Source organism: Bos indicus x Bos taurus, chromosome 8 (genome assembly GCF_003369695.1).
Source record: "Bos indicus x Bos taurus breed Angus x Brahman F1 hybrid chromosome 8, Bos_hybrid_MaternalHap_v2.0, whole genome shotgun sequence".
Taxonomy (NCBI): Eukaryota; Metazoa; Chordata; class Mammalia; order Artiodactyla; family Bovidae; genus Bos; species Bos indicus x Bos taurus.
The window spans coordinates 1,808,403-1,833,310 of record NC_040083.1 but is presented as its reverse complement, the minus strand read 5'-3'; the positions used below and the strand labels follow the sequence as shown (position 1 = coordinate 1,833,310).

At 40.2% G+C, this 24,908-nt stretch overlaps 1 protein-coding gene across 1 annotated transcript in view; it reads left to right on the top strand.

Annotated features, from left to right (window-relative positions):
* The window catches only part of LOC113897878 (kynurenine/alpha-aminoadipate aminotransferase, mitochondrial-like), a 33,574-nt gene extending 11,120 nt beyond the window's left edge, over positions 1-22,454 (top strand). The window contains exons 3-11 of the mRNA XM_027550819.1: positions 925-1,134; positions 2,158-2,223; positions 3,258-3,340; positions 3,780-3,876; positions 6,718-6,779; positions 7,046-7,110; positions 9,311-9,417; positions 20,961-21,062; positions 22,178-22,454. Of these exons, the coding sequence (XP_027406620.1) occupies positions 925-1,134; positions 2,158-2,223; positions 3,258-3,340; positions 3,780-3,876; positions 6,718-6,779; positions 7,046-7,110; positions 9,311-9,417; positions 20,961-21,062; positions 22,178-22,219 (834 nt within the window). The 3' untranslated portion in view covers positions 22,220-22,454. The remainder of the gene's footprint in view (positions 1-924; positions 1,135-2,157; positions 2,224-3,257; positions 3,341-3,779; positions 3,877-6,717; positions 6,780-7,045; positions 7,111-9,310; positions 9,418-20,960; positions 21,063-22,177) is intronic.
* The last annotated feature ends 2,454 nt before the right edge of the window (positions 22,455-24,908 follow it).

Genomic DNA, 24,908 nt, shown 5'->3' with positions numbered 1-24,908 from the left:
TCATAGTCGTTCTGACTGGTATGAGATACGCCTCACTGTAGTTTGCATTAGCTTTTCTCTATAGTCAGCCATGTTGAGTGCCTTGTCAAGTGCACGTTGGCCATCTGTAGGTCTTCTTTGGAGAAATATCTCTTTAGGACTTCTGTCCACTTTTTGACTGGGTTGTTTTTGTTTTTGTTTGTTTGATATTGAATTGTGCGAGTTGTTTGTATAATTTGGAAATTCATCCCTTGTCAAATACATTGTTCTAAATATTTTCTCCCAATCCATAGGTTGTCTTTTCATTTTGTGTATGGTTTCCTTTCCTTCTTATTTACTAAGTCTCATGTTTTTTCTTTTGTTCATCCATAAACATAAAATATGAAAATGCAAGTCTTTCACAAAACTCTATCTATAAGTAAGGCCACCACTTTCGACTTCAGCCTCTGTAGTTGGTACAGTACTGAAACACTTGCACATCCCTTGCAGAGCCACAGCCCTGATGCTCCTTGGTGCCCTAGCCCCACCCTGCCCCCCCCGACCCCTCTCCTGAGACCACCCTGAACCCCCACAGTGCAGAGCTAATGCTGATTGGCGGGGAGTCTCCAGGACCCCATTCCACCCTGCTCCGTGTCTGTTGCTCCCATGCTACACCACTTGTCCAATATTTTGAGTATCACCTCTGCTTATAACTATTTCATGTATTAGCATCACAGATGCTTTCTATGATTGATTTACTGGGTCAAAAAAACATTCCTTAATAAACACCTATTTTATGAACCAGTTCTAATCATAATTGTGAAGATGATGCAGCGTGGGCATAAAGCTGAGGGCAGGTTTGCGAAGGGTAAATGATAACATTCTCCTTAATGTAAGAACCCTTGGCACTGATATTTTGTAATCATGTCTCAATCTTGGATTTGCTTTTCTCTGTGTACTTGACAGCTGCAACCCCTGGGCTGCAACATGATTAATGTTTCCAGTGATGAGCACGGGATTATTCCAGACTCCCTCAGAGAAATACTTTCCAAATGGAAACCAGAAGATTCAAAGGACCCTGAGAAAAACAGCCCCAAATGTCTTTACACTGTCCCAAATGGCAACAACCCCTCTGGGAACTCATTAACAGCTGAGCGCAAAAGGGAAATCTATGAGGTATTTTCAAAGAAGGTGTTACGTACTTGTGTTCTTGTTTCTTTCTGACTCTTTAGAAGAGTACTCTCAAGTTCCTTCTCTTATTAGCCCCTTGCTCACAATGAAGATGGTTTTTAATAAAACAAAATCATCTATACCAGTGTTGCCACAAATTTAAACACAAGAATTTACTACAGTCTGGTTGACTATGATGTTTCTTTCCCTTTAATTGATATTTTCACTGAAAGAGATGCTACTCTTGGTGGGATGTTACACTCACCTCTTACACCCATCTCTTCTTTCTGTCTTCTCTTCATCCCCCACCTCCACCCCATACAGTGGCTCCTACCACCCACGTTACTCAAACCCACCATCTCCTTGGCCACACTCCCTCCCTGACCTGTGAGCACTTTGGAGTTACCCACCCCGACCCCCACACCAGCCCTTGACATCCTTCCTGCTCTAGTGTGGACCTACAGTTCCTCCTCCAGCCGCTTCACCCCACACTGCAAACAGTATCAAAGTCCTTCACCTGCCACATGCAATGATGGAACCTGGGCCTCTGTGTAAGGCTAGGGTCTCTCATATCCTTCCTTCTGTCCCTTAAACATCTATGCCTTCTAGAAACTTCTGTCCCTAAAACATGCCAAGTATTTTCTGCCTCCAGGGCCATTGCTCCCTGCTCTCAGTCTAAACATCTCCCCCAGCATCTGCACAACTGATCCTTCCGGTCAGCCTGAGCTCTCCTGCAGCTTCCCTGTCTCTCTCTCAAACATCAGCCTCTTCAACCATCTGCCGGGCCCTCAGAACCTCCCACCTGATCCTCCTCTGGTCACTATCTAGGAGCTCAGGTTCTGTCTTTACCACCAGAATGAAAGTTCTGTGAGGACAGAGCCTTTAGGGCTGGTTCCCCCTCCTAGGACAGCGGGGCCTCAGTAGTTGCTGGGATGAATGAATGAGTGAGTACAAAGAACTTTGATACCAAGTGATTTTCATCTTAGATAACTCTTAAGAAATAAATATGCTCCTTCAACCTTTTTGTAGCTCGCAAGAAAATATGACTTCCTCATCATAGAAGATGATCCTTACTATTTTATGCAATTCAACAAGGTAAGTGATGGTATCAACTCCACACACAATCAGTAGACAAGTGGTTGTAAGTTACTGCACTGCTTTGATTTTAACCTGGATCCTGAGTGTTTTCATCTCTGGAGGCTTACTTTTTTTCTAGAAATTCCCTACTTTTAGAAGAGTGGCTGGCTCTCTGTGTCAGGCACATGAAGGAACATGTGAGTCAAGGTGAGGGTCGTCTTGACTCCACATCCTGATCGTAGTTCCATAGATGGTACCAGGGATGTGGAGTGGGTGTCTCCTGGGGTGTCAACCTCAGTCTCTCAGGGGAGGCTGATGGGCTGGAGGACTTGGGAGCTGTGTTCCGAGAAAAGGCAGAGGGCTGTGCTCAGTCAGTGATGTATTGTGAGCAGAGGAGGGCTCTCCTAGCATCATGCTCCCTGCCTGCCATCCCTGTCGCGTAGGGATGGGAATGCACCTGCACAATAAAGGACTTCTAGATCCTTCCCCAGTGTCCACGTGCACCACTGTCCCCGAGCACTCTTCCCTAGGAGACAGCAGTAATGGCCCAGACTCCAGCGCCCGGTTCCTCAAAATCTAACACTAGAATTGCTCTCAGGGCTGCAGAGAACAGACACATGGATTCAGTCCCCACTACAAATCTACTGAAAAGAAACATAATTCTTGGCTTTTTATCTATTTGCCTATCATGTCTGCCTGCCACCCACCCTAAACACGACCATGACCCCCTTCCCTGTGGGCATTTACTTTGAAATAAATGTGGAAGGTTCGGCATTGCACGCTGACTACATGGCTCATCTTCATTTATACTTTTTCAGGGTTTCTGGTTGTTCTAAGGGTCAGCATTCCCTTTCTAAACAGCCCTGCATGCTGATGACCCTCTTCGTTGTGGTCTTTTCCAAACTAGTTTTCCTGGAATCCTTCCTGGGGAACTGTTCATCCTGGATCTCAAGCCTTGGGACAAGGAGGTCCTAGGTGAAGTTTCCCCACTCTGCACAAAGTAGGGATACAGACTCTAACATATAAATATTGTATGTATCTTCCATCTCAAGCCCTGGGCACCGACATTTCTCTCCATGGACGTGGATGGGCGTGTGATCCGAGCTGACTCTTTTTCCAAAGTCCTGTCCTCGGGGTAAGGTCCTGGCTCTGCCTTCAGGCTGCAGATAAAGGTGACAGGGCTGCCCCTCAGCATCTTTAGTGCAGACAGTTCTTCTCACTTAAGATGCTTGTACACATTCACCTTAACACATCTGTTAGATTATTATTATTACTAACAGATTTTCTCCCAATCCATCCTCAGTGGTCAGATTAAGTTATAGGTGTAGGGGGACTGCCCAGGTTTTTGGTTGCATGTATGAAAAAACACATTTAGAAATATATGGTCAGATATGCATTCTAAGTGTACAATTAAATTTAAATCTGTATTTTAAATAAGAAGTAGTGTCACTAGAAGGTGTTAACTGTCTAGATTCCTTTGTCCCCAGGTTACAACCTCCTTCCCCATGAACTCAGTAACATGATGTTAACTGATGTAGCAGGGTTGATAATATGCCTTTTCTGTCTTTGTGCAGGTTGAGAGTAGGGTTTATAACTGGTCCAAAGCCCTTGATCGAGAGAATTGTTTTACGCATACAAGTTTCAACATTGCACACCAGCACTTTTACTCAGGTAAGGACAATTTCAGTTCAGTTCAGTTCAGTCCAGTCGCTCAGTCATGTCCGACTCTTTGTGACCCCATGAATCAGAGCACGCCAGGCCTCCCTGTCCATCACCAACTCCCGGAGTTCACACAGACTCACGTCCATCGAGTCGGTGATGCCATCCAGCCATCTCATCCTCTGTCGTCCCCTTCTCCTCCTGCCCCCAATCCCTCCCAGCATCAGAGTCTTTTCCAATGAGTCAACTCTTCGCATGAGGTGGCCAAAGTACTGGAGTTTCAGTTTTAGCATCATTCCTTCCAAAGAAATCCCAGGGCTAATCTCCTTCAGAATGGACTGGTTGGATCTCCTTGCAGTCCAAGGGACTCTCAAGAGTCTTCCCAAACACCACAGTTCAAAAGCATCAATTCTTTGGTACTCAGCCTTCTCCACAGTCCAACTCTCACATCCATACATGACCACAGGAAAAACCATAGCCTTGACTAGACAGACCTTTGTTGGCAAAGTAATGTCTCTGCTTTTGAATATGCTATCTAGATTGGTCATAACTTTCCTTCCAAGGAGTAAGCGTCTTTTAATTTCATGGCTGCAATCACCATCTGCAGTGATTTCGGAGCCCAAAAAAATAAAGTCTGACACTGTTTCCACTGTTTCCCCATCTATTTCCCATTAAGTGATGGGACCAGATGCCATGATCTTCGTTTTCTGAATGTTGAGCTTTAAGCCAACTTTTTCACTCTCCTCTTTCACTTTCATCAAGAAGCTTTTGAGTTCCTCTTCACTTTCTGCCATAAGGGTGGTGTCATCTGCATATCTGAGGTTATTGATATTTCTCCTGGCAATCTTGATTCTAGCTTGTGTTTCTTCCAGTCCAGCGTTTCTCATAATGTACTCTGCATATAAGTTAAATAAACAGGGTGACAATATACAGCCTTGACGTACTCCTTTTCCTATTTGGAACCAGTCTATTGTTCCATGTCCAGTTCTAACTGTTGCTTCCTGACCTGCATACAGATTTCTCAAGAGGCATGTCAGGTGGTCTGGTATTCCCATCTCTTTCAGAATTTCCACAGTTTATTGTGATCCACACAGTCAAAGGCTTTGGCATAGTCAATAAAGCAGAAATATATGTTTTTCTGGAACTCTCTTGCTTTTTCCATGATACAGGGGATGTTGGCAATTTGATCTCTGGTTCCTCTGCCTTTTCTAAAACCAGCTTGAACATCAGGAATTTCATGGTTCACATATTGCTGAAGCCTGGCTTGGAGAATTTTGAGCATTACTTTACTAGCGTGTGAGATGAGTGCAATTGTGTGGTAGTTTGAGCATTCTTTGGCATTGCCGTCCTTTGGGATTGGAATGAAAACTGACCTTTTCCAGTCCTGTGGCCACTGCTGAGTTTTCCAAATTTGCTGGCATATTGAGTGCAGCACTTTCACATCATCATCTTTCAGGATTTGAAATAGCTCCACTGGAATTCCATCACCTCCACTAGCTTTGTTCGTAGTGATGCTTTCTAAGGCCCACTTGACTTCACATTTCAGGATGTCTGGCTCTATGTCAGTGATCACACCATTGTGATTATCTGGGTCGTGAAGATCTTTTTTGTACAGTTCTTCTGTGTATTCTTGCCATCTCTTCTTAATATCTTCTGCTTCTGTTAGGTCCATACCATTTCTGTCCTTTATCGAGCCCATCTTTGCACGAAATGTTCCCTTGGTATCTCTAATTTTCTTGAAGAGATCTCCAGTCTTTCCTATTCTGTTGTTTTCCTCTATTTCTTTGCATTGATCACTGAAGACAATTTAGGAAATTTAGGAATTTAGGACAATTTAGGAAACAGGAATGTCTGAAATCAGATCATAAAATGGATGCGGGCAAATAAGACAATGTGAAGGTGTCAGGGAGTGAAGTCATTTGACTGCTTCTCTATTTCCCTATGGGCTGAATTAGAAGATCAGATATACCATAGATGTTTGCTCCAAAAGGCAAAGGGATTTAAATATACCTGAGCTGTTTCAAGGTGTAGACCAAGCTCCTAGAGTCAGAGATCTTATTCATCTTGTGTCCTGGCATCTAGTTCAGGAACCCCATAAAAACTCATCAGGACGGAAGAGGTTTGGTGAAGTAACACACCATTATTTCGAGAGGCTGTGCAGGGTGGCAGTTATTGAATGGATCTGGGCCTGGACGTTCTGACTTGAGTCCAGGATTTGTGACCAACAGTGATCACAGGAAATTTAACTTCACCTAATGCCTCAGTCTGAGAAGGCAATGGCACCCCACTCCAGTACTCTTGCCTGGAAAATCCCATGGATGGAGGAACCTGGTAGGCTGCAGTCCATGGGGTTGCTAAGAGTCGAACACGACTGAGCGACTCCCCTTTCACTTTTCACTTTCATGCATTGGAGAAGGAAATGGCAACCCACTCCAGTGCTCTTGCCTGGAGAATCCCAGGGATGGGGGAGCCTTGTGGGCTTCCGTCTATGGGGTTGCACAGAGTTGGACACAACTGAAGTGACTTAGCAGCAGCAGCAGCAGCAATGCCTCAGTCTCAATATGAGTACAGAGAAATAACGGCCTGTCTAATAAGGGTATTGCAAAGACCAACTTTGCTGAAATGTATGGTACAGCAGTTTCTTGGATATACCAAGGACCATATAAATATTTGTTATTATTGTTGTCATTGTTATTAAGCAACATTGTTATAAGTCACCGGCCCTATAAAGCTTGGTGCAGCTTATTGCATCTTCTTAGTGTGGTTTGTACATAATCAAGAGTGATTTGCTGTTACATTTGACAAAAAGTACATTTTAGAGGATGAACCTTGTTACTGTCTCATGCCTTTTAGCTCCTGGTATCACAACTTCTGCATCAGTGGGGAGAAGAGGGCTTTCTGACTCACATCGACAGGTACTGTATTTTAGGTTCCATAGTTTATATAGAAATGGACTTCACTTGATTAATTTTCTGTTTTGAATTATTCCAAAACAATGGAAAAATCACAATGATACAAAGTTTACTACCTGACAGGTCAAACAAATATGCTCTATTCCCTCAATGAGTTTCAACATTTTCATCAAGATACAAAATACATTCTTATAGACTGGACTCCAGAGCCTTTTGGTTTCTACAATCAGTGTAGCAAACACATATTTTTCATTGTTTTCTTCCTCTAGGGTTACTGATTTCTACCGGAAGCAGAGGGATGCATTACTGGCGGCAGCAGACAAGTGGTTAAGTGGTGAGTAGAACATACATCCTGTCCTGGGATGAACGAGCAGCAGTCCTTCTATGAGTGAGTGATACTATAGAGTATTGTTAATAACCCTAGGGAAGGAAATAGGGTCCAGGCCTATTCTGGTCAAGAAAATGTTACTCTAGGGCTTCTCTGGTATGCAATGGTTAAGAATATGCCTTGCAATGCAGGGGACACCTGTTCAATCCCTGTTCTAGGAAGATCCCATATGCCCCAGGCAACTAAGCCCAGGCACCACGACTATCAGACTGGCACTCTAGAGCCCATGCTCTGCAGCATGAGAAGCCACAGTGAGAAGCCTGTGCACGGCAACTAGAATAGCCCCTGCTTACCACAACCAGAGAAAGCCCACACGCAGCAGCAAAGATGCAACGCAGTCAGAAATAAGTACTTTTCAAAAACGAAAGTGGTACCCAATAAATAATGTGAGAAGCAACAGCAGTAACCCTGCTGCAATTACAGCATTTCTACTACACCTAACTGCTGCACAGAGTGTGTGGTTTAAAGAAGAAAAGACCAATCAGTCTAACAACCAACCAGCAATAACCCTGTCACAATTACAGCATTTCTACCATACCTGACTGCTGCACAGAATCTGTGGTTTAAAGAAGAAAAGACCAAGTAATCTAACAATCAACCAGCAATAAGCTACTGAGAGCCAAATAATCTCTGAACCAAAAAGGTTTTCAAAATGTTGCTCCAAAGAGAAGAGGAATTGTGAAATCAACAACATAATTCTTTCTGACTCTATAAAAACAAAATACTGCAATCTTTGGCAGGTTTTTCATTACAGATGATTGGCCTTTTAATCATTAACTTCATTTATCTACTATCTAATCTTTTATATTGCTAATTTGATTTCAGGATGGTTTAGATTTAATTTTCTATTAAGGAAGAAAGTAAAATGAATTTCATGGCTTTAATTACACCACTAAAAATGCCTTTGGCAAAAATAATGGTGAATACACAGTGAAGTGAACATGGCTCAGTCCGACTCTATGTGACCCCGGGGACTGTAGCCCACCAGGCTCCTCCGTCCATGGGATTCTCCAGGCAAGAATACTGGAACGGGTTGCCATTCCCTTCTCCAGGGATCTTTCCGACCCAGGGATCAAACCCAGGTCTCCTGCATTGCTGGTGGACTCTTTAGGACTCAGCCACCTGGGAAGCCCTAATACAAGGTATCAATTCCTTATTTCCATCATACCTTCTTCCCTATGAAGTCCTGGTAAAAATACAATTAGTATTTTTTATAAGAGTACTATTTTACCACACTGTAAAGTTGAAAAAAGGTTTTAATCAACAGCAAGTTCTTTTTTTAAAATGGTAATAATTAAAATCAAAATAATTTTCTTCCTTCTTGGTTTCTCTATCCAATTCAATGAAACATAAAGCCTACAAATGCACCCAGAATTCCTTAGTTTTAAGTATGACTTTTATAACTAATTACATTCTGATAAAAATGTCAATTCATTACACTTCTGAACAATTTACTGAAACACTAATAAGATTCTAGAAGGAGTTGAGGAATCCTCTCCTACAGTTTGAAAGAGACATGTATGCCTTAGGGACAGCTCTAAGGAAGAGAGATGGGCATGACACAGGAGTTTCTGCATGGCCCTAAAACCCACTAAAATCCTATACATACACATGAGTCCCCTTTCTCCCTTTCAAAACTTCCCCTCACTTTTTGAAATAAAACTCAGAACATCCAATTTCAGGACTCATAAAAATATATTTTTTAAAATTCTGTCACTGAAGGAACTTTTTTGGAAATGCTGCTGCTGCTGCTGCTGCTGCTAAGTCGCTTCAGTCATGTCCGACTCTGTGCGACCCCATAGATGGCAGCCCGCTAGGCTCCCGCAGCCTGCTAGGCTCCCCCATCCCTGGGATTCTCCAGGCAAGAACACTGGAGTGGGTTGCCATTTCCTTCTCCAACGCATGAAAGTGAAAAGTGAAAGGAAAGTCGCTCGGTCGTGTCCGACCCTCAGCCACCCCATGGACTGCAGCCTACCAGGCTCCTCCGTCCATGGGATTTTCCAGGCAAGAGTACTGGAGTGGGGTGCCATCGCCTTCTCCATTGGAAATGCTAGTTTACAATTACTGTCATTTGTCATTTAAGTGATATAACTGACATCATGAAAACTGGACTCAGAAAATATTTCTTCTCTTCTTTTCTTTGTAGGTTTGGCAGAATGGCAAGTTCCTACTGCTGGAATGTTTCTGTGGGTGAAAATTAAGGGCATTCATGATGTAAGAAAACTGATTGAAGAAAAAGCCGTTAAGAATGAGGTAAGACAGGAGGAAAAGCTAAACTTTTTCTGTAATTTCTTAATAAAAATTGTGAGATGTTTATCGTTGCCAACTAGCACAAGGCATTACATTTGCCTATCAGATACACTATCTCATTATTAAGATCATGATAGATTTTGGGTTCCAGATTTAGTCTCCTAAGTAGGGGAAATACAGTCATTCAGCTCAGCTACTGGTTATCTTAGTGGCCAGAGCACAGTTTTGGGAGCCACAGTCCTTGGGTGTGAATCCCAGCTCCAGTCCTTCATGATATGTGGTGTTGAGTCTCATCTGAAAAAAGGAGATAATAGGAATCTCTCGCTATCATGAAAGGAATCAACATGGAAAAAACTCCTAGACTAATGCCTGGCACATAGTAAATGCTTGATAAGTGTTAGCCATTAGTATTTAAAATAGAAGGGTTTTTCCCTTATGAAAGTAAAGCACACTCAGGGTGGCATTGTACTTCATTAAAGCATAATGTCACTTTTTAATTTTTATTTGATATTGAGTTATAGTTGATTTACAGTGCTGTGTTAGTTTCAGGTATACAGAAAATTGATTCAGTTATACATAGGCATATATTTATGCCTTTCAGATTCTTTTCCCATATTAGAACGGGTTATTATAAGATACTGAGTCAATTCCCTGTGCTATACAAGTAGGTTCTTATTGATTATTTTACATATGGTAGTGTGTATATGTTAATTCCAAACTCCTGATTTATCCTTTCCACACACACCACCACCATTTCCCCTTTGGTAAACTTTTCTAAATCTCTGAGTCTGTTTCCGTTTTAGAAATAAGTTCCTATGTATCATTTTTTTTTAGATTCCATATACAGTTTAATCACATATTTGTTTTTCTCTGTGTGATTTCACTTAGTGTGATAATCTCCAGGTATATCCATGCTGCAAATGGCATTATACTAGACCATTCAGGTATGACCTAGATCAAACCCCTTATGATTATACAGTGGACATGAGAAATAGATTTAAGGGCCCAGATCTGATAGATAGAGTGCCTGATGAACTATGGAATGAGGTTCGTGACATTGTACAAGAGACAGGGATCAAGACCATCCTCATGGAAAAGAAATGCAAAAAAGCAAAATGGCTGTCTGGGGAGGCCTTACAAATAGCTGTGAAAAGAAGAGAAGCGAAAAGCAAAGGAGAAAAGGAAAGATATAAGCATCTGAATGCAGAGTTCCAAAGAATAGCAAAAAGAGATAAGAAAGCCTTCCTCAGCAATTAATGCAAAGAAATAGAGGAAAACAACAGAATGGGAAAGACTAGAGATCTCTTCAAGAAAATTAGAGATACCAAGGGAATATTTCATGTAAAGATGGGCTCGAAAAAGGACAGAAATGGTATGGACCTAACAGAAGCAGAAGATATTAAGACGAGGTGGCAAGAATACACAGAAGAACTGTATAAAAAAGATCGTCACGACCCAGAAAATCACGATGGTGTGATCACTCACCTAGAGCCAGACATCCTGAAATGTGAAGTCAAGTGGGCCTTAGAAAGCATCACTACGAACAAAGCTAGTGGAGGTGATGGAATTCCAGTTGAGCTATTTCAAATCCTGAAAGATGATGATGTGAAAGTGCTGCACTCAATATGCCAGCAAATTTGGAAAACTCAGCAGTGGCCACAGAACTGGAAAAGGTCAGTTTTCATTCCAATCCCAAAGAAAGGCAATGCCAAAGAATGCTCAAACTACTACACAATTGCACTCATTTCACACACTAGTAAAGTAATGCTCAAAATTCTCCAAGCCAGGCTTCAGCAATATGTGAACCGTGAACTTCCTGATGTTCCAGCTGGTTTTAGAAAAGGCAGAGGATCCAGAGATCAAATTGCCAACATCCCCTGTATCATGGAAAAAGCAAGAGAGTTCCAGAAAAGCATCTATTTCTGCTTTATTGACTATGCCAAAGCCTTTGACTGTGTGGATCACAATAAACTGTGGAAAATTCTGAAAGAGATGGGAATACCAGACCACCTGACATGCCTCTTGAGAAATCTGTATGCAGGTCAGGAAGCAACAGTTAGAACTGGACATGGAACAACAGACTGGTTCCAAATGGGAAAAGAGTACGTCAAGACTATATATTGTCACCCTGCTTATTTAACTTATATGCAGAGTACATCATGAGAAACGCTGGACTGGAAGAAGCACAAGCTGGAATCAAGACTGTTGGAAGAAATATCAATAAGCTCAGATATGCAGATGACACTACCCTTATGGCAGAAAGTGAAGAGGAACTCAAAAGCCTCTTGATGAAAGTGAAAGTGGAGAGCAAAAAAGTTGGCTCAAAGCTCAACATTCAGAAAACGAAGATCATGGCATCCGGTCCCATCACTTAATGGGAAATAGATGGGGAAACAGTGGAAACAGTGTCAGACTTTATTTTGGGGGACTCCAAAATCACTGCAGATGGTGACTGCAGCCATGAAATTAAAAGATGCTTACTCCTTGGAAGGAAAGTTATGACCAACCTAGATAGCATATTCAAAAGCAGAGACATTACCTTGCCAACAAAGGTCTGTCTAGTCAAGGCTATGGTTTTTCCTGTGGTCATGTATGGATGTGAGAGTTGGACTGTGAACAAGGCTAAGCCCCGAAGAATTGATGCTTTTGAACTGTGGTGTTGGAGAAGACTCTTGAGAGTCCCTTGGACTGCAAGGAGATCCAACCAGTCCATTCTGAAGGAAATCAGTCCTGGGATTTCTTTGGAAGGAATGATGCTAAAGCTGAAACTCCAGTACTTTGGCCACCTCATGCGAAGAGTTGACTCATTGGAAAAGACTCTGATGCTGGGAGGGTTTGGGGGCAGGAGGAGAAGGGGACGACAGAGGATGAGATGGCTGGATGGCATCACTGACTTGATGGACGTGAGTCTGAGTGAACTCTGGGAGTTGGTGCTGGACAGGGAGGCCTGGCGTGCTCTGATTCATGGGGTCGTGAAGAGTCGGACATGACTGAGCAACTGAACTGAACTGAACTCAATAGTACCACATCTTCTTTATCCATGCCTCTGTTGATGGATATCTAGGTTGCTCCCACATCTTGACTACTGTCTAAAGTGCTTCAGTGAACAGTGAGGCACATATAACTTTTTGAATTTTGGTTTTCTCCAGACATTTTCCCTGAAGTGGGACTCCTGAATCATACAGTAGCTCTATTTTCAGTTTTTTAAGGAATCTCAATACTGTCCTCCATAGTGACTATACCAATTTACTTTCCCACCAACTGTGTAGGAGTGTTCCTTTTTCTCCACACCCTCTCCACCATCTATTGTTAGTAAAATTTTTGATGATGGCCGTTCTGACCTGTGTGAGGTCATTCCTTATTGTAGTTCTCATTTTTCATTTCTCTATTAATTAGTGATGTTAAGCATCTCTACATGTACTTTTTGGCCATTTGTATGTATTCTTTGGAGAAATGTCTATTTAGATCTTTGGTCCATTTTTTTATTGGGTTGTTTGATCCTTCTGATAATGAGCTCATGTGTTGTTTATATATTTTGGAGATTAACCCCCTGTCAGTCACATTGTTTGAAAATATTTTCTTTCATCCCATAGACTGACCTTTTATTTTGTTAATGGTTTCCTTTGCTGAATACCTTTTAAGTTTAATTAGCTTCTATTTGTTTATTTTGCTTTTATTTCCCTTACTGTAAGAGGTGAATCCAAAAAGATATTATTGAAATTTATGTCAGAGAGTGTTCTACCTATGTTTTCCTCTCAGAGTTTTATAATTTCAGGTCTTACATTTAGGTCTTTAATAAATTTTGAGTTTATGATTGTGTATAGTGTTACAGAATGTCCTGATTTTGTTTCTTTATATGTATCTCTCTGGCTTTCCCAGTATTATTTATTGAGGAGACTGTCTTCTCTCCATTTTACAGTCTTGCCCCTTTTGTCATAGATTAATGGATCATAGGTGCATGAGTTTATTTCAGGGCTTTCCATACTGTTCCATTCATCTATATTTCTGTTTTTGTTTTTGTTTTTTTTTCACCAGTACCACACTGTCTTAATTACTGTAGCTTTGCATTATAGTCTGAAGTCAGGGACCCCAAGTCCTTGACCTCCCTTTTTCTTTCTCAGGATTGCTTTGGCTATTTGGGGTCTTTTGTGTTCCCATATATATCTTAAGATTTATTTACTCTATGTCTGCAAAAAAAAAAAAAAAATGCCATTGGCAATTTGATAGGTATTACATTAAACTTGTAGATTGTCTTCGGTAGTAGAGTCATTTCAACAATATTGATTCTTATAGTCCAAGAACATGGTGGTGTATCTTTTCATTTGTTTGTGTCATCTTTGATTTCTTTCATTAGCATCTCATACTTTTAGAATTCAGGTCTTTTGAGGCCTTGGTTAGGTATGTGCTATGCTGTGCTTAGTCACCCAGTCATATCTGACTCTTTGCAACCTCATGGACTACAGCCCGCCAGGCTCCACTGTTCATGGGAATTCTCTAGGCAAAAATACTGGAGTGATTTGCCATTCCCTCTTCCCGTGGTTAGTTATATTCCTATGTATTTTATTCTTTTTGATGAGATGGTAAATGTGATTAATCCTTAATTTCTCTTTCTGATCTTTCAGTGTTATAGAAGTTAACAGATTTCTATGCATTAATTTTTACCCTACAACTATACCAAATTCATTGATGAACTCTAGTAGTTTTCTAGTAGCATCTTTAGGATTTTCTATATATAGTACCATGTCATCTGCAAACAATTTTAGTTTTACTTTTTCCTCTCCAATTAGGATTCATTTCTTTGTCTTCAATTTGATTACTATGTATCTCAGTGTGTTCCTCCTTAGGTTTATCCTGTATGGGACTCTGCACTTTCTGGACTTGGGTAAATGTTTTCTTTCCCACATTAGGGAAATTTTCTGCTATTTTCTCTTCAAATACTTTCTCAGGCCCTTGCTCTCTCTCTTCTCCTTCTGGGACCCCTATAACGCTAATGCTGGTGCATTTAAAGTTGTCCCAGAGGTGTCAAATTGTCCTCACGTCTTTTCATTTTTTTTCTTTAATCTGTTGTGTGACAGTGGTTTTCACTATCCTCTCTCCTAGCTCACTTATTCATTCTTCTGCCTCATTTATTCTGCTATTGATTCCTTCTAGTGTATTTTTCTTTTCAGTTATTGTATTGTTTAACTCACTTCTTTATGTCTTCTAGATCTTTGTTAAACGTTTTCGTATCTTCTTGTTCTGTGCCTCTATTCCTTTTCTGAGATCTAGAATCATCTTTAGTATCATTCCTGTGAATTTTAGTGGGGTAGATTGCCTATCCCCACCTCACTTGGTTGTTCTGAGATTTCATCTTGTTCCTTCATCTGGAACATATTCCTCCGCCATCTCATTTTTTCTAACTTTCTGTGTTTGCAGTTTTCATTCAGCGGGTTGCAGGGTTATAGTGCTTCTTTGCTTCTGGTGTTAGCCCTCTGGCAGATGAGGCAGGTATAAGATACTTATCCAGGCTTCCTGGTGGGAGGGGATGTTTCCTGCCCACTAGCAGACAGGGCCATGTAAAGGGGTGTGTTCAGAGGTAGTTGTGAGCTCAGCAAGATTTTAGGCAGTCTGTCTGCTGATGGGTGGGGCTGTGTCTCCATCCTATTGGTTCTGTGACCTGAGGTGTCCCAGCACTGCAGCCACTGTTGGGTGGGGCCAGGTCTTGGTGTCAGGGTGACAACCTCCAGGACAGACCATGCCAATGAGGACTCCCCAGTACCACTGCCACCAGTGTCTTTGCCCCCACATTAAGCCACTTCTGCCTCCCACTCACCACACCTCCCACCCAGTAGACCCACAAAGACACACAGATAGGTGCATTCCAGGCTCCTGTGAAGTCACTGCTTTTACCCCCTGGGTGCTAGTGCGCATGAAACCTCCTTTGTGCCACTCAAGGGTGGAGTTTCTCTCTCCTTCAAACCTGTGAAACTCCCGCAATCATGCCCTGCTGGCCTTCAAAGACAAAATGCTCTAGTGGAGCTCCTCCCCCTGATGCCGAGGAGAACCTGGTGGGGGTCTCAGAACTCTCACTCCTGTGGGAGAACCGTTGAGCTGTAATTATTTTCCAGCTTGTGGGTCACCCACCTGGCAGGTTTGAGATTTGCTAATCTCACAAATGCACCCCTCCCAGCATCGTGTTGTGGTTTCTTCTTTGAATATGGAACTGTCTTTCTTCGTGGGTTCCAGTCCGTTTTGTTGACGGTTGTTTAGCAGTTAGTTGTGACTTTCGTGTTTTCACGAGAGGAAGTAAACTCAAGTCCTTTTACTCCACCGTGTTCTGTATTACTTCTGAATTTTTTTAAATAGCCCATAATTTTACCACCCAGGTTTTTTGACCATTCATGCTACATTTTCTTGAAGAGCTTGTATGTATCTAATTTTTTTTAATGAAATGAAATTTTTTTTTTTTTTACTAAAGTATAGTTCATTGACAATATTACATTAGTTTCAGGTATACAACACGGTGACTCAATACTTCTAAAATTATACTCTTCATAAAGTTAATATAAAACACTAGCTATATTCCCTACACTGTATAATATATCCTTACGTGTTATTTATTTTATACATAATAGTTTGTACCTATTAATCCTCTACTCCTATCCGGCCCCTCCTCCCATCCCTCTCACCACCAGTAACCACAAGTTTGTTTTCTATACCTATGAGCTTATTTCTTTTTGTTATATTTATTCATTTATTCATAGGTTCTGCATAGAAGCAATAGCATATGGCATTTTTCTATCCCTGACTCATTTCACTAAGCATAATACTCTCCAAATCTGTCCATGTTGTCACAAATGGCAGGGTTTAATTCCCTTGTATGGCTGAGTAGTAGTCCATCATAGGCACATACTACAAATTCTTTATCCATTCATCTGCAAATGGATATTTATGTTGCTTTCATATCTTGGCAATTGTAAATAATGCTATAAATATAGGGGTGCATGTATCTTTTAAATTAATATTTAAATTATTTTATGTATACACAGGAATAGAATTTCAGGATCATAGTATAGTTCTATTTTAGTTTTTTGAGAAATCTCATACAGGTTTCCAAAATGGCTACTCCAGTTGAAATTCCTACCAATAGTATATGACAGTTTCCTTTTCTCCACATCCTCAACAACATTTTTTGTTTGTGGTCTTTTTGATGAGAGCCATTCTGAGAGGTATGATATGATATTTCATTGTGCTTTGATTTGCCTTTCCTGGATGACTAATGATGTTCAGCATCTTTTCATGTGCCTATTGGCAATCTGCATATCTTCTTTGGAAAATGGCTATTTGGGTCTTCTGCTGTTTTTTAACAGGACTTTTAATTTGTTTGATATAGCTATACATTTATTTTACATGATTAAAATTACATGGAAATTTACATGTAATTTTACATAAAATTACATCCACCTTTTTTCACTTAATTAATCTACAAGGATGTCTGCACATTTTGTGCTTAAACCATAAGTCTATTGAGATTTAATTTAGGGGCATTGATAAAGCTAAAAAATCTAAATAATTTTTTGTGCAGCTTCCGAACTTATCAAATAAATCATCCTTTCAACATTAATTTTTTTAACATATTCATCAGTCTTATGTAAACACTAAGATCTGTTTCTAGTATCATGTTTGTCTTGAGGTACTAAGTACAAAAGAAAAACCATGTTGATGCTAGCAAAGTCCTGTGCTAGAACATAAGAGACAAGGCAGGTTAGCAGTCAGAGCAGGAAAATGGCTGTCTGGAAGCAAGAGCAAATGCACTCTCCTGAGAAAGTCATTCACCCTCTCTAACCATCATCCTTGAGTTCAGGGCTCATGCTTTATCAATTCTTATAATGCTAATGATAGCACATAGTAATTGTTTAATAAATACTTACATGACTTAAAGAATTGCATTTTAGTTTAATAAGTCATTTTGGAGCTCTCACAGGAGAAGATGAGTGCATGTCCTTCTACTCCACCATCTCATTGTATCAAACTGAAGACAGTAGGGAAAATCACTAGACCACTCAGGTATAACCTAAATCAAATCCCTTACAATTATACAGTAGAAGTGACATATATATTCAAGGGATTAGATCTGACAGACAGAGTGCTTGAAGAACTATGGGCAGAGGTTCATGACATTGTACAAGAGGCAGTGATCAAGAGCATCCCAAGAAAAACAAATCCAAAAAGGCAAAATGACTGTCTGAGGAGGCCTTACAAATAGCTGAGAAAAGAAGAGAAGCTAAAGGCAAAGGAGAAAAGGAAAGATAGCAAGGAGAGATAAGAAAGCCTTCCTCGGTGATCAATGCAAAGAAATAGAGGAAAACAATAGAATGCGAAAGACTCTCTTCAAGAAAATTAGAGATACCAAAGGGACATTTCATGCAAAGATGGGCACAATAAAGGAAAAAAATTGGTTTGAACCTAACAGAAGCAGAAGATATTAAGAAGAGGTGGCAAGAATACACAGAAAAACTATACAAAACAATCTTCATGACCCAGATAACCACGATGTGTGATCACTCACCTAGAGCCAGACATCCTGGAATGCAAAGTAAAGTGGGCCTTAGGAAGCATCACTACAAACAAAGCTAGTGGAGGTGATGGAATTCCAGTTGAGCTACTTCAAACCCTAAAGGTGATGCTGTGAAAGTGTTGCACTCAATATGCCAGCAAATTGGGAAAACTCAGCAGTGGCCACAGGACCGGAAAATGTCAGTTTTCATTCCAATCCCAAAGAAAGGCAATGCCAAAGAATGTTCAAACTATTGTACAATTGCACTCATCTCACATGCTAGCAAAGTAATGCTCAAAATTCTCCAAGCCAGGCTTCAACAGTATGTGAACCGTGAACTTCCAGATGTTCAAGCTGGATTTAGAAAAGGCAGAGGAACCAGAAATCAAATTGCCAACATCCATTGGATCATTGAAAAAGCAACAGAGTTCCAGAAAAGCATCTACTTCTGCTTTATTGACTACGCAAAAGCCTTTGACTGTGTGGATCACAGCAAACTGTGGAAAATTCTTAAAGAAATGGGAATACCAGACCACCTTACCTGTCTCCTGAGAAATCCGTATGCAGGTGAAGAAGCAACAGTTAGAACAGGACATGGAACAACAGACTAGTTCCAAATTGGGAAAGGAGTACATCAGGCTGTATATTGTCACCCTCCTCATTTAACTTATATGTAGAGTACATCATGCAAAATGCTGGGCTGGATGAAGCACAAGCTGGAATCAAGATTGCTGGGAGAAATATCAGTAAGCTCAGATATGCAGATGACACCACCTTATGGCAGAAAGTGAAAAACTAAAGAGCCTCTTGATGAAAGTGAAAGAGGAGAGTGAAAAAGTTGGCTTAAAGCTCAACATTCAGAAACGAAGATCATGGCATCTGGTCCCATCACTTCATGGGAAATAGATGGAGAAACAGTGGAAACAGTGTCAGATTTTATTTTTGGGGCTCCCAAATCACTGCAGATGGTGATTGCAGCCATGAAATTAAAAGATGCTTACTCCTTGGAAGGAAAGTTATGACCAACCTAGACAGCATATTAAAAAGAAGAGACATTACTTTGCCAACAAAAGTCCGTCTAGTCAAGGTTATGGTTTTTTCAGTGATCATGTATGGATGTGAGAGTTGGACTGTGAAGAAAGCTGAGCACCAAAGAATTGATGCTTTTGAACTGTGGTGTTTGGGAAGACTCTTGAGAGTCCCTTGGACTGCAAGGAGACCGAACCAGTCAATCCTCAAGCAATCAGTCTTGAATATTCTTTGGAAGGACTGATGCTGAAGCTGAAGGTCCAATACTTTGGGCACCTGATGTGGAGAACTGACTGAATGGAAAAGACCCTGATGTTGGGAAAGATTGAAGGTGGGAGGAGAAAAAGAGATGACAGAGGATGAGATGGTTGGATAGCATCACCGACTCAATGGACATGAGTTTGAGCGAGCTGTGGGAGCTGGTGATGGACAGGGAAGCCCTGTGTGCTGCAGTCCATGAGGTTGCAAAAAGTCGGACACGACTGAGCAATTGAACTTATAATAAGTCAATTTTATTACATTTTGTTTGCTTTCTTATCAATGTCATTATCCAGAATATTTGATAAGTGGCTATTTGTGTGTAAGGAAACAGCTCCCTGAACTAAGACCTAAGGATAGATACTTCCTATTTTATAGTAGTTTTTTCCAGTCCCCTTCACTTATTCCATATACCCTGTGGCATGTACTTTAACTTTTCTAAATAATCTGCAACTTTATCACTTCTGCCTTAGACCAGATTTGTGTCATCATTCAAGGAGATTATTACCACTTCCTCCTTCTCTACAGAAACTTGCTTCTGGCACATCCCAAAACTATTCCACGATATTGGGAGAAATGACATTTTCATTGTTAATGAGGACAAAAAACACTTCTTCCACCTTGAAATCTTCTTCCCTGAGTTCCCCAAATCATTTCATTCCCAGTTCATCAAACTTCAGTGACCAGAGTCCAGATTTACAACAAGTAATAACAATGGTTACTTGAAGTTTGAATATCATGATTTTACTAGACAACAATTTCAAAGACTTAACACAAGGCAAGTTTCTTTCTTTCTCTGGCACAATTTTCAGAGGCATGGTCTACAGGCTCTTCTGCTCCCTCCTTGAGTCAGAGACCTGGGCTCCTGCCACCGTCTTGCACGGCATTTCAATTCATGGGCCACAATGAAAACAGCATGCAGAGGGTATGGCGGGTCACATGGGGAGATGTTCACAGGCCAGGCCAGGAAGTAACACCAAGACTTCCCCTCCCTAGTTGGGATTCAATCACTTGGCCATGAGCATCTAGAAAGAGGCTGGAAACAGTGTGTTTGCATGCCTAGGAAGCAGAGGACACTTGTGTGGGGGCAGCAAGCTGGCAGCCACAGAAGTCACCGAAGGAGACGGTGTCCCAGAGTTCTGACAGAATTACTCGCCATTTTATTCCTCCAGTCTAAGTATTGTTTCCACCTCTTTGAGTGACCCATTTTCTTTGCATTTTCAGGCCTCTACACTCTGTATCTTCTCCCCAAAGGACTCTTTCCTTACATTTTGTTTGGTCAATACCTACTTATCTTTGAAGTCCCAACTTAAAGGTCACTTCCAAACTTGATATCTCATAAAGAATGTTTCATTGTTAGAATTTATTTTACTTTTCTAGTTACATTAAATGGTTATTATGTTTATTACAATTTCTGTTGCCTGTAGGATCTGTCCTTTGTCCATTAAAGCTAAAATTTAGTGTTTTTCTTCTGTTTCTGTGCTTTTTTATTTTAGTATACAGAGAAGAGATAGGACTGTCATATTTATCCTAAATACTTTTCCTGTTTCTGTGCTTTTAGTTTTGTTTATTGTATGACATGCGGAATTCTTCTGTAAGTTGTTTTTTCTCTTCAAATTTCTTTCATTGCTTTTAAACTCAGAAAGTCCTCTGACACTCTGAGATTAGATTTACCTCTATTTTTATTTTTCTTTTAATTACCTATTTTCCAAAACTCTCTCAGATATTCATGCTTCCAGGATATGGTTTCTACATTGATAGTTCAGCTCCTTGCCCCTACTTCAGAGCATCCTTCTCTTCAGCTTCTCCAGAACAGATGGACATGGTGAGTTGTCAATTTATTTTTTGTGTTCATTTTGTGAGTTACAACATTATTTGATGTCTCCTTTGGTTTCTGAAAAATGGGAATAGTTGGAAAGTCGTGAAGTATAACTCAAAGAAGTTGCCAGACTTCTATGGAAAGGTAATGAGACCAACTTGGAGTTGAATTTTATTGATTCTGTGAATAGATTTCAGACCTAACTCAACAGTGTTGACAGATCATCAACATGTTATAAAGAGAACCTCTTTCCCTCCTGCATAAAATTAACATGAGTCAGAGTACAAATTCACGAAGCCATCGGACTCTTTCTCTGAAGGAAGAATATCAACAAGGGTCAAATAGACTAATATTGATGATTAGAATTAACTTATTGATTAATCAAAAAGTCCAGCTTTAATCAAGATAATATGAAGAAAAGAAGCAAGTTGCTAACTACTACCATGTCAGGAACTCACAGAAGAGCCATACACTGAAATCCAGTAACTGCAAGAAGATTGTAATACTTATCCTTGGAGATGGGGTGTTTCTGGGTGTGTTCTTGATTTACTTGCTTTCTCACATCATTAAATATGCTCTTCATAAGTTATATATGAGTAGAGTTGGACAACTGAAACTACATATAAGGCATATGCAGATGAAAGAATATTTGAAAAAATAAAGTAATTGGTGTTCTGGGAGAAAATGATGAACTTGAGGGTAAAAAAATGTCTTTTTAATGTCTGGGATTCTGACATGTTTCCATATACTAGTGGACATGATGGCATACAACCCAGATAAACCTGAGGTTAACCCTGAGCTTTCATTATCTGATCTCAACATAAGATAAGACTCCTTTTTAAAATTTTTAATGTTATGGCAGAATTCTCCTAAAGCCTCTTGAAAGTGAAAGTTGCTCAGTCATGTCCAACTCTTTGTGACCCCATGAACTATGTAGTCCATGGAATTCTCCAGGCCAGAATACTGGAGTGGGTAGCCTTTTCCTTCTCCAGGGAATCTTTCCAATGCATGAGTAGAACCCAGGTCTCCTGCGTTGCAGGTGGATTCTTTACCAGCTAAGCCACAAAGGAGGCCCAAAAAGCATGTTAATTTCAGTAATCCTCCTCTCTGTCTTATTTTAGGCCTTTCAGAGATTAGCCCAACTTATAGAAGAATCTCTATGAAGAAATCAAACTCTTTATAGCACTCATGGATTTCAGATAAATTATTTCTATGTTTTAGCAAGAAGAAATGATCATTGGTGTAAGACTTACAGATTGGGTTTCAACAAATATGTCACATTTGTAAAAATTTAACTACAAAACTTTTAAAGTGCCCTTGAAACCATCAGAATACCAAAATATATTTATAATCCTTTTGATAAATTTTCAATTTATCAAATGATATCCTTATCATGGGTTTTATAGTCGCTTTCTGCCTTTTCACACTTACTATAATAAAATGCCAGGCTGGATGAAGCACAAGCTAGAATCAAGATTGTCGGGAGACATCAATAACCTCAGATATGCAGATGACACCACCCTTATGGCAGAAAGTGAATAGGAATTAAAGAGCCTCTTGATGAAAATGAAAGAGGAGAGTGAAAAAACTGGCTTAAAACTCAACATTCAAAGAACTAGGATCATGGCATCCAGTCCCATCACTTCATGGCAAACAGATGGGGAAACAGTGGAAACAGTGACAGTCTTTATTTTCTCGAGCTCCAAAATCACTGCAGATGGTGACTGCAGCCATGAAATTAAAAGACGTTTGCTCCTTGGAAGAAAAGTTATGACAAACCTAAACAGCATACAAAAAAGCAAAGACATTACTTTGCCAACAAAGGTCTGTCTAGTCAAAGCTATGGTTTTTCCAGTAGCCATGTATGGATGTGAGAGTTGGACTATAAAGAAAGCTGAGCGCCAAAGAATTGATGCTTCTGAACTGTGGTATCGGAGAAGGACTGCAAGGAGATCCAATCAGTCCATCCTAAAGGAAATCAGTCCTGAATATTCATTGGAAGGACTGATGCTGAAGCTGAAACTCCAATACTTTGGCCTCCTGATGCGAAGAGCTGACTCATTTGAAAAGACCCTGATGCTGGGAAAGATTGAAGGCAGAAGAAGAAGGGAACTACAGAGGATGAGATGGTTGGATGGCATCACCAACTCAATAGACATGAGTCTGAGCAAGCTCTGGAAGTTAGTGATGGACAGGGAAGCCCTGCATGCTGCAGTTCACGGGTCGCAAACAGTTGGACAAAACTAAGTGACTGAACTGAGCTGATAGTCGCTTTATAATTTCCCATAAATTTTCTTTGAAACTAACATTTTACAGTAAATTATTTGTAAGAATATAATGAAATTCAAAATGGTATATCATGTAAACTCTATTTTTAATTAAATTTAATAAAAATGTATTGCAAAAGTTGTTAGAATTTGACCATTGGGCATAATTCTCAGTAAGAGAAACACAGACATTATATTATGGCATAGGAATCTCTTTAAAATAAAATTCTAAAACTAAACATACCTAAAGGTCTGCTTGCTAATTCTAAATGAGGAGGAGAGATCCAGGACATAGAAAAATTGACTAAATTGTATTTTTATACTACACTACTTCAAAAATGTATTCATACCAGTTATAGGATTTCTGGCTACTACACTCCTTTCAGGTACTTAGAATATACTTTTTAATGATTTCTTTCTCACCTTTATGATCTTTATTTCCCTCATCTGATTATTAAATATATGCTGATCTAAATGTTTTCAAACAATCCAGGAAGAATAAGCAATAAAGTTAAAGTTGCTGGCTGTCTCAGCCTCAGCATGCATCAGCCAGCCTTTTTGATGTTTCTGTGCATGTACACATAATATGTACAAGAATAGGATGTCATTAGGCCAGTATCTGTTTTCTGTTGCTGTAGAAAACTTTACCTACGTTCCATGATCTAGTCCTTATAAAGTTATCAGGTTCTTTGAGGAATTAGGACACTTATGTCAGTGTTATTCCCACCTTCCTTATATATATATAAATGTCTCCATCATGGCTATTATTTTCTCAGCATCTGAATGAGCTGGAGCATTGAGCCCTGGTGAGAATCACTATGGTTACTTCAAGCTAACCTAAAATTAAGAGTTGTCAGAAGGTTCAGAGAGCCCTAGGCAGGATAAACCCAGATAGGAACACACTGAGAGGCACAGTACTCAAATTGACAAAAATTAAAGAAAAAATATTAAAGGGAATATTGAAATATTAAAAATATTAAGGGAAAAGGCAATAAATAATGTGCAAAGGAATCCCCATAAAGTTAGCTGGTTTCTCAGCAGAAATTGTGCAAGTCAGAGGGGAGTGACATGATATATTTAAAGTGATGAAAGGGAAGGACTTACAACTGAGAATATCCAGCAAGGCTCTCATGCAGATTCTACAGAGAAATGAAAAGCATTTCATCAGAGACTGAAAAGCATTACTATCTGAACCACCAGGGAATTCTTGGTGGCTCAGACGGTAAAGAATCTGCCTGCAATACAGGAGACCCAGGGTCAGGAAGATATCTTGGAGAAAGGATGGCTACCCACTTCAGTGTTCTTGCCTGGAGAATTCCATGAACAGAGGACACTGGTGGGCTACAGTCCATTTGGTCACAGCGTCAGACACGATTGAGCAACTAACATCTTTTTTCACTTTCAGACCAACTTTGCAACAAATGCTACAGGAACTGCTCTAGATGGAAAAGAAAAGGCCACAACTAAAAACACAGAAATTATGAACGGAAAAGCTCATTCATGCATACAAAGGCAAACGTACAGTAAATGCTTCTAACCAGCAATTGTGAGAAGAGTACAGCATAGACATAGGATACTGGAAATA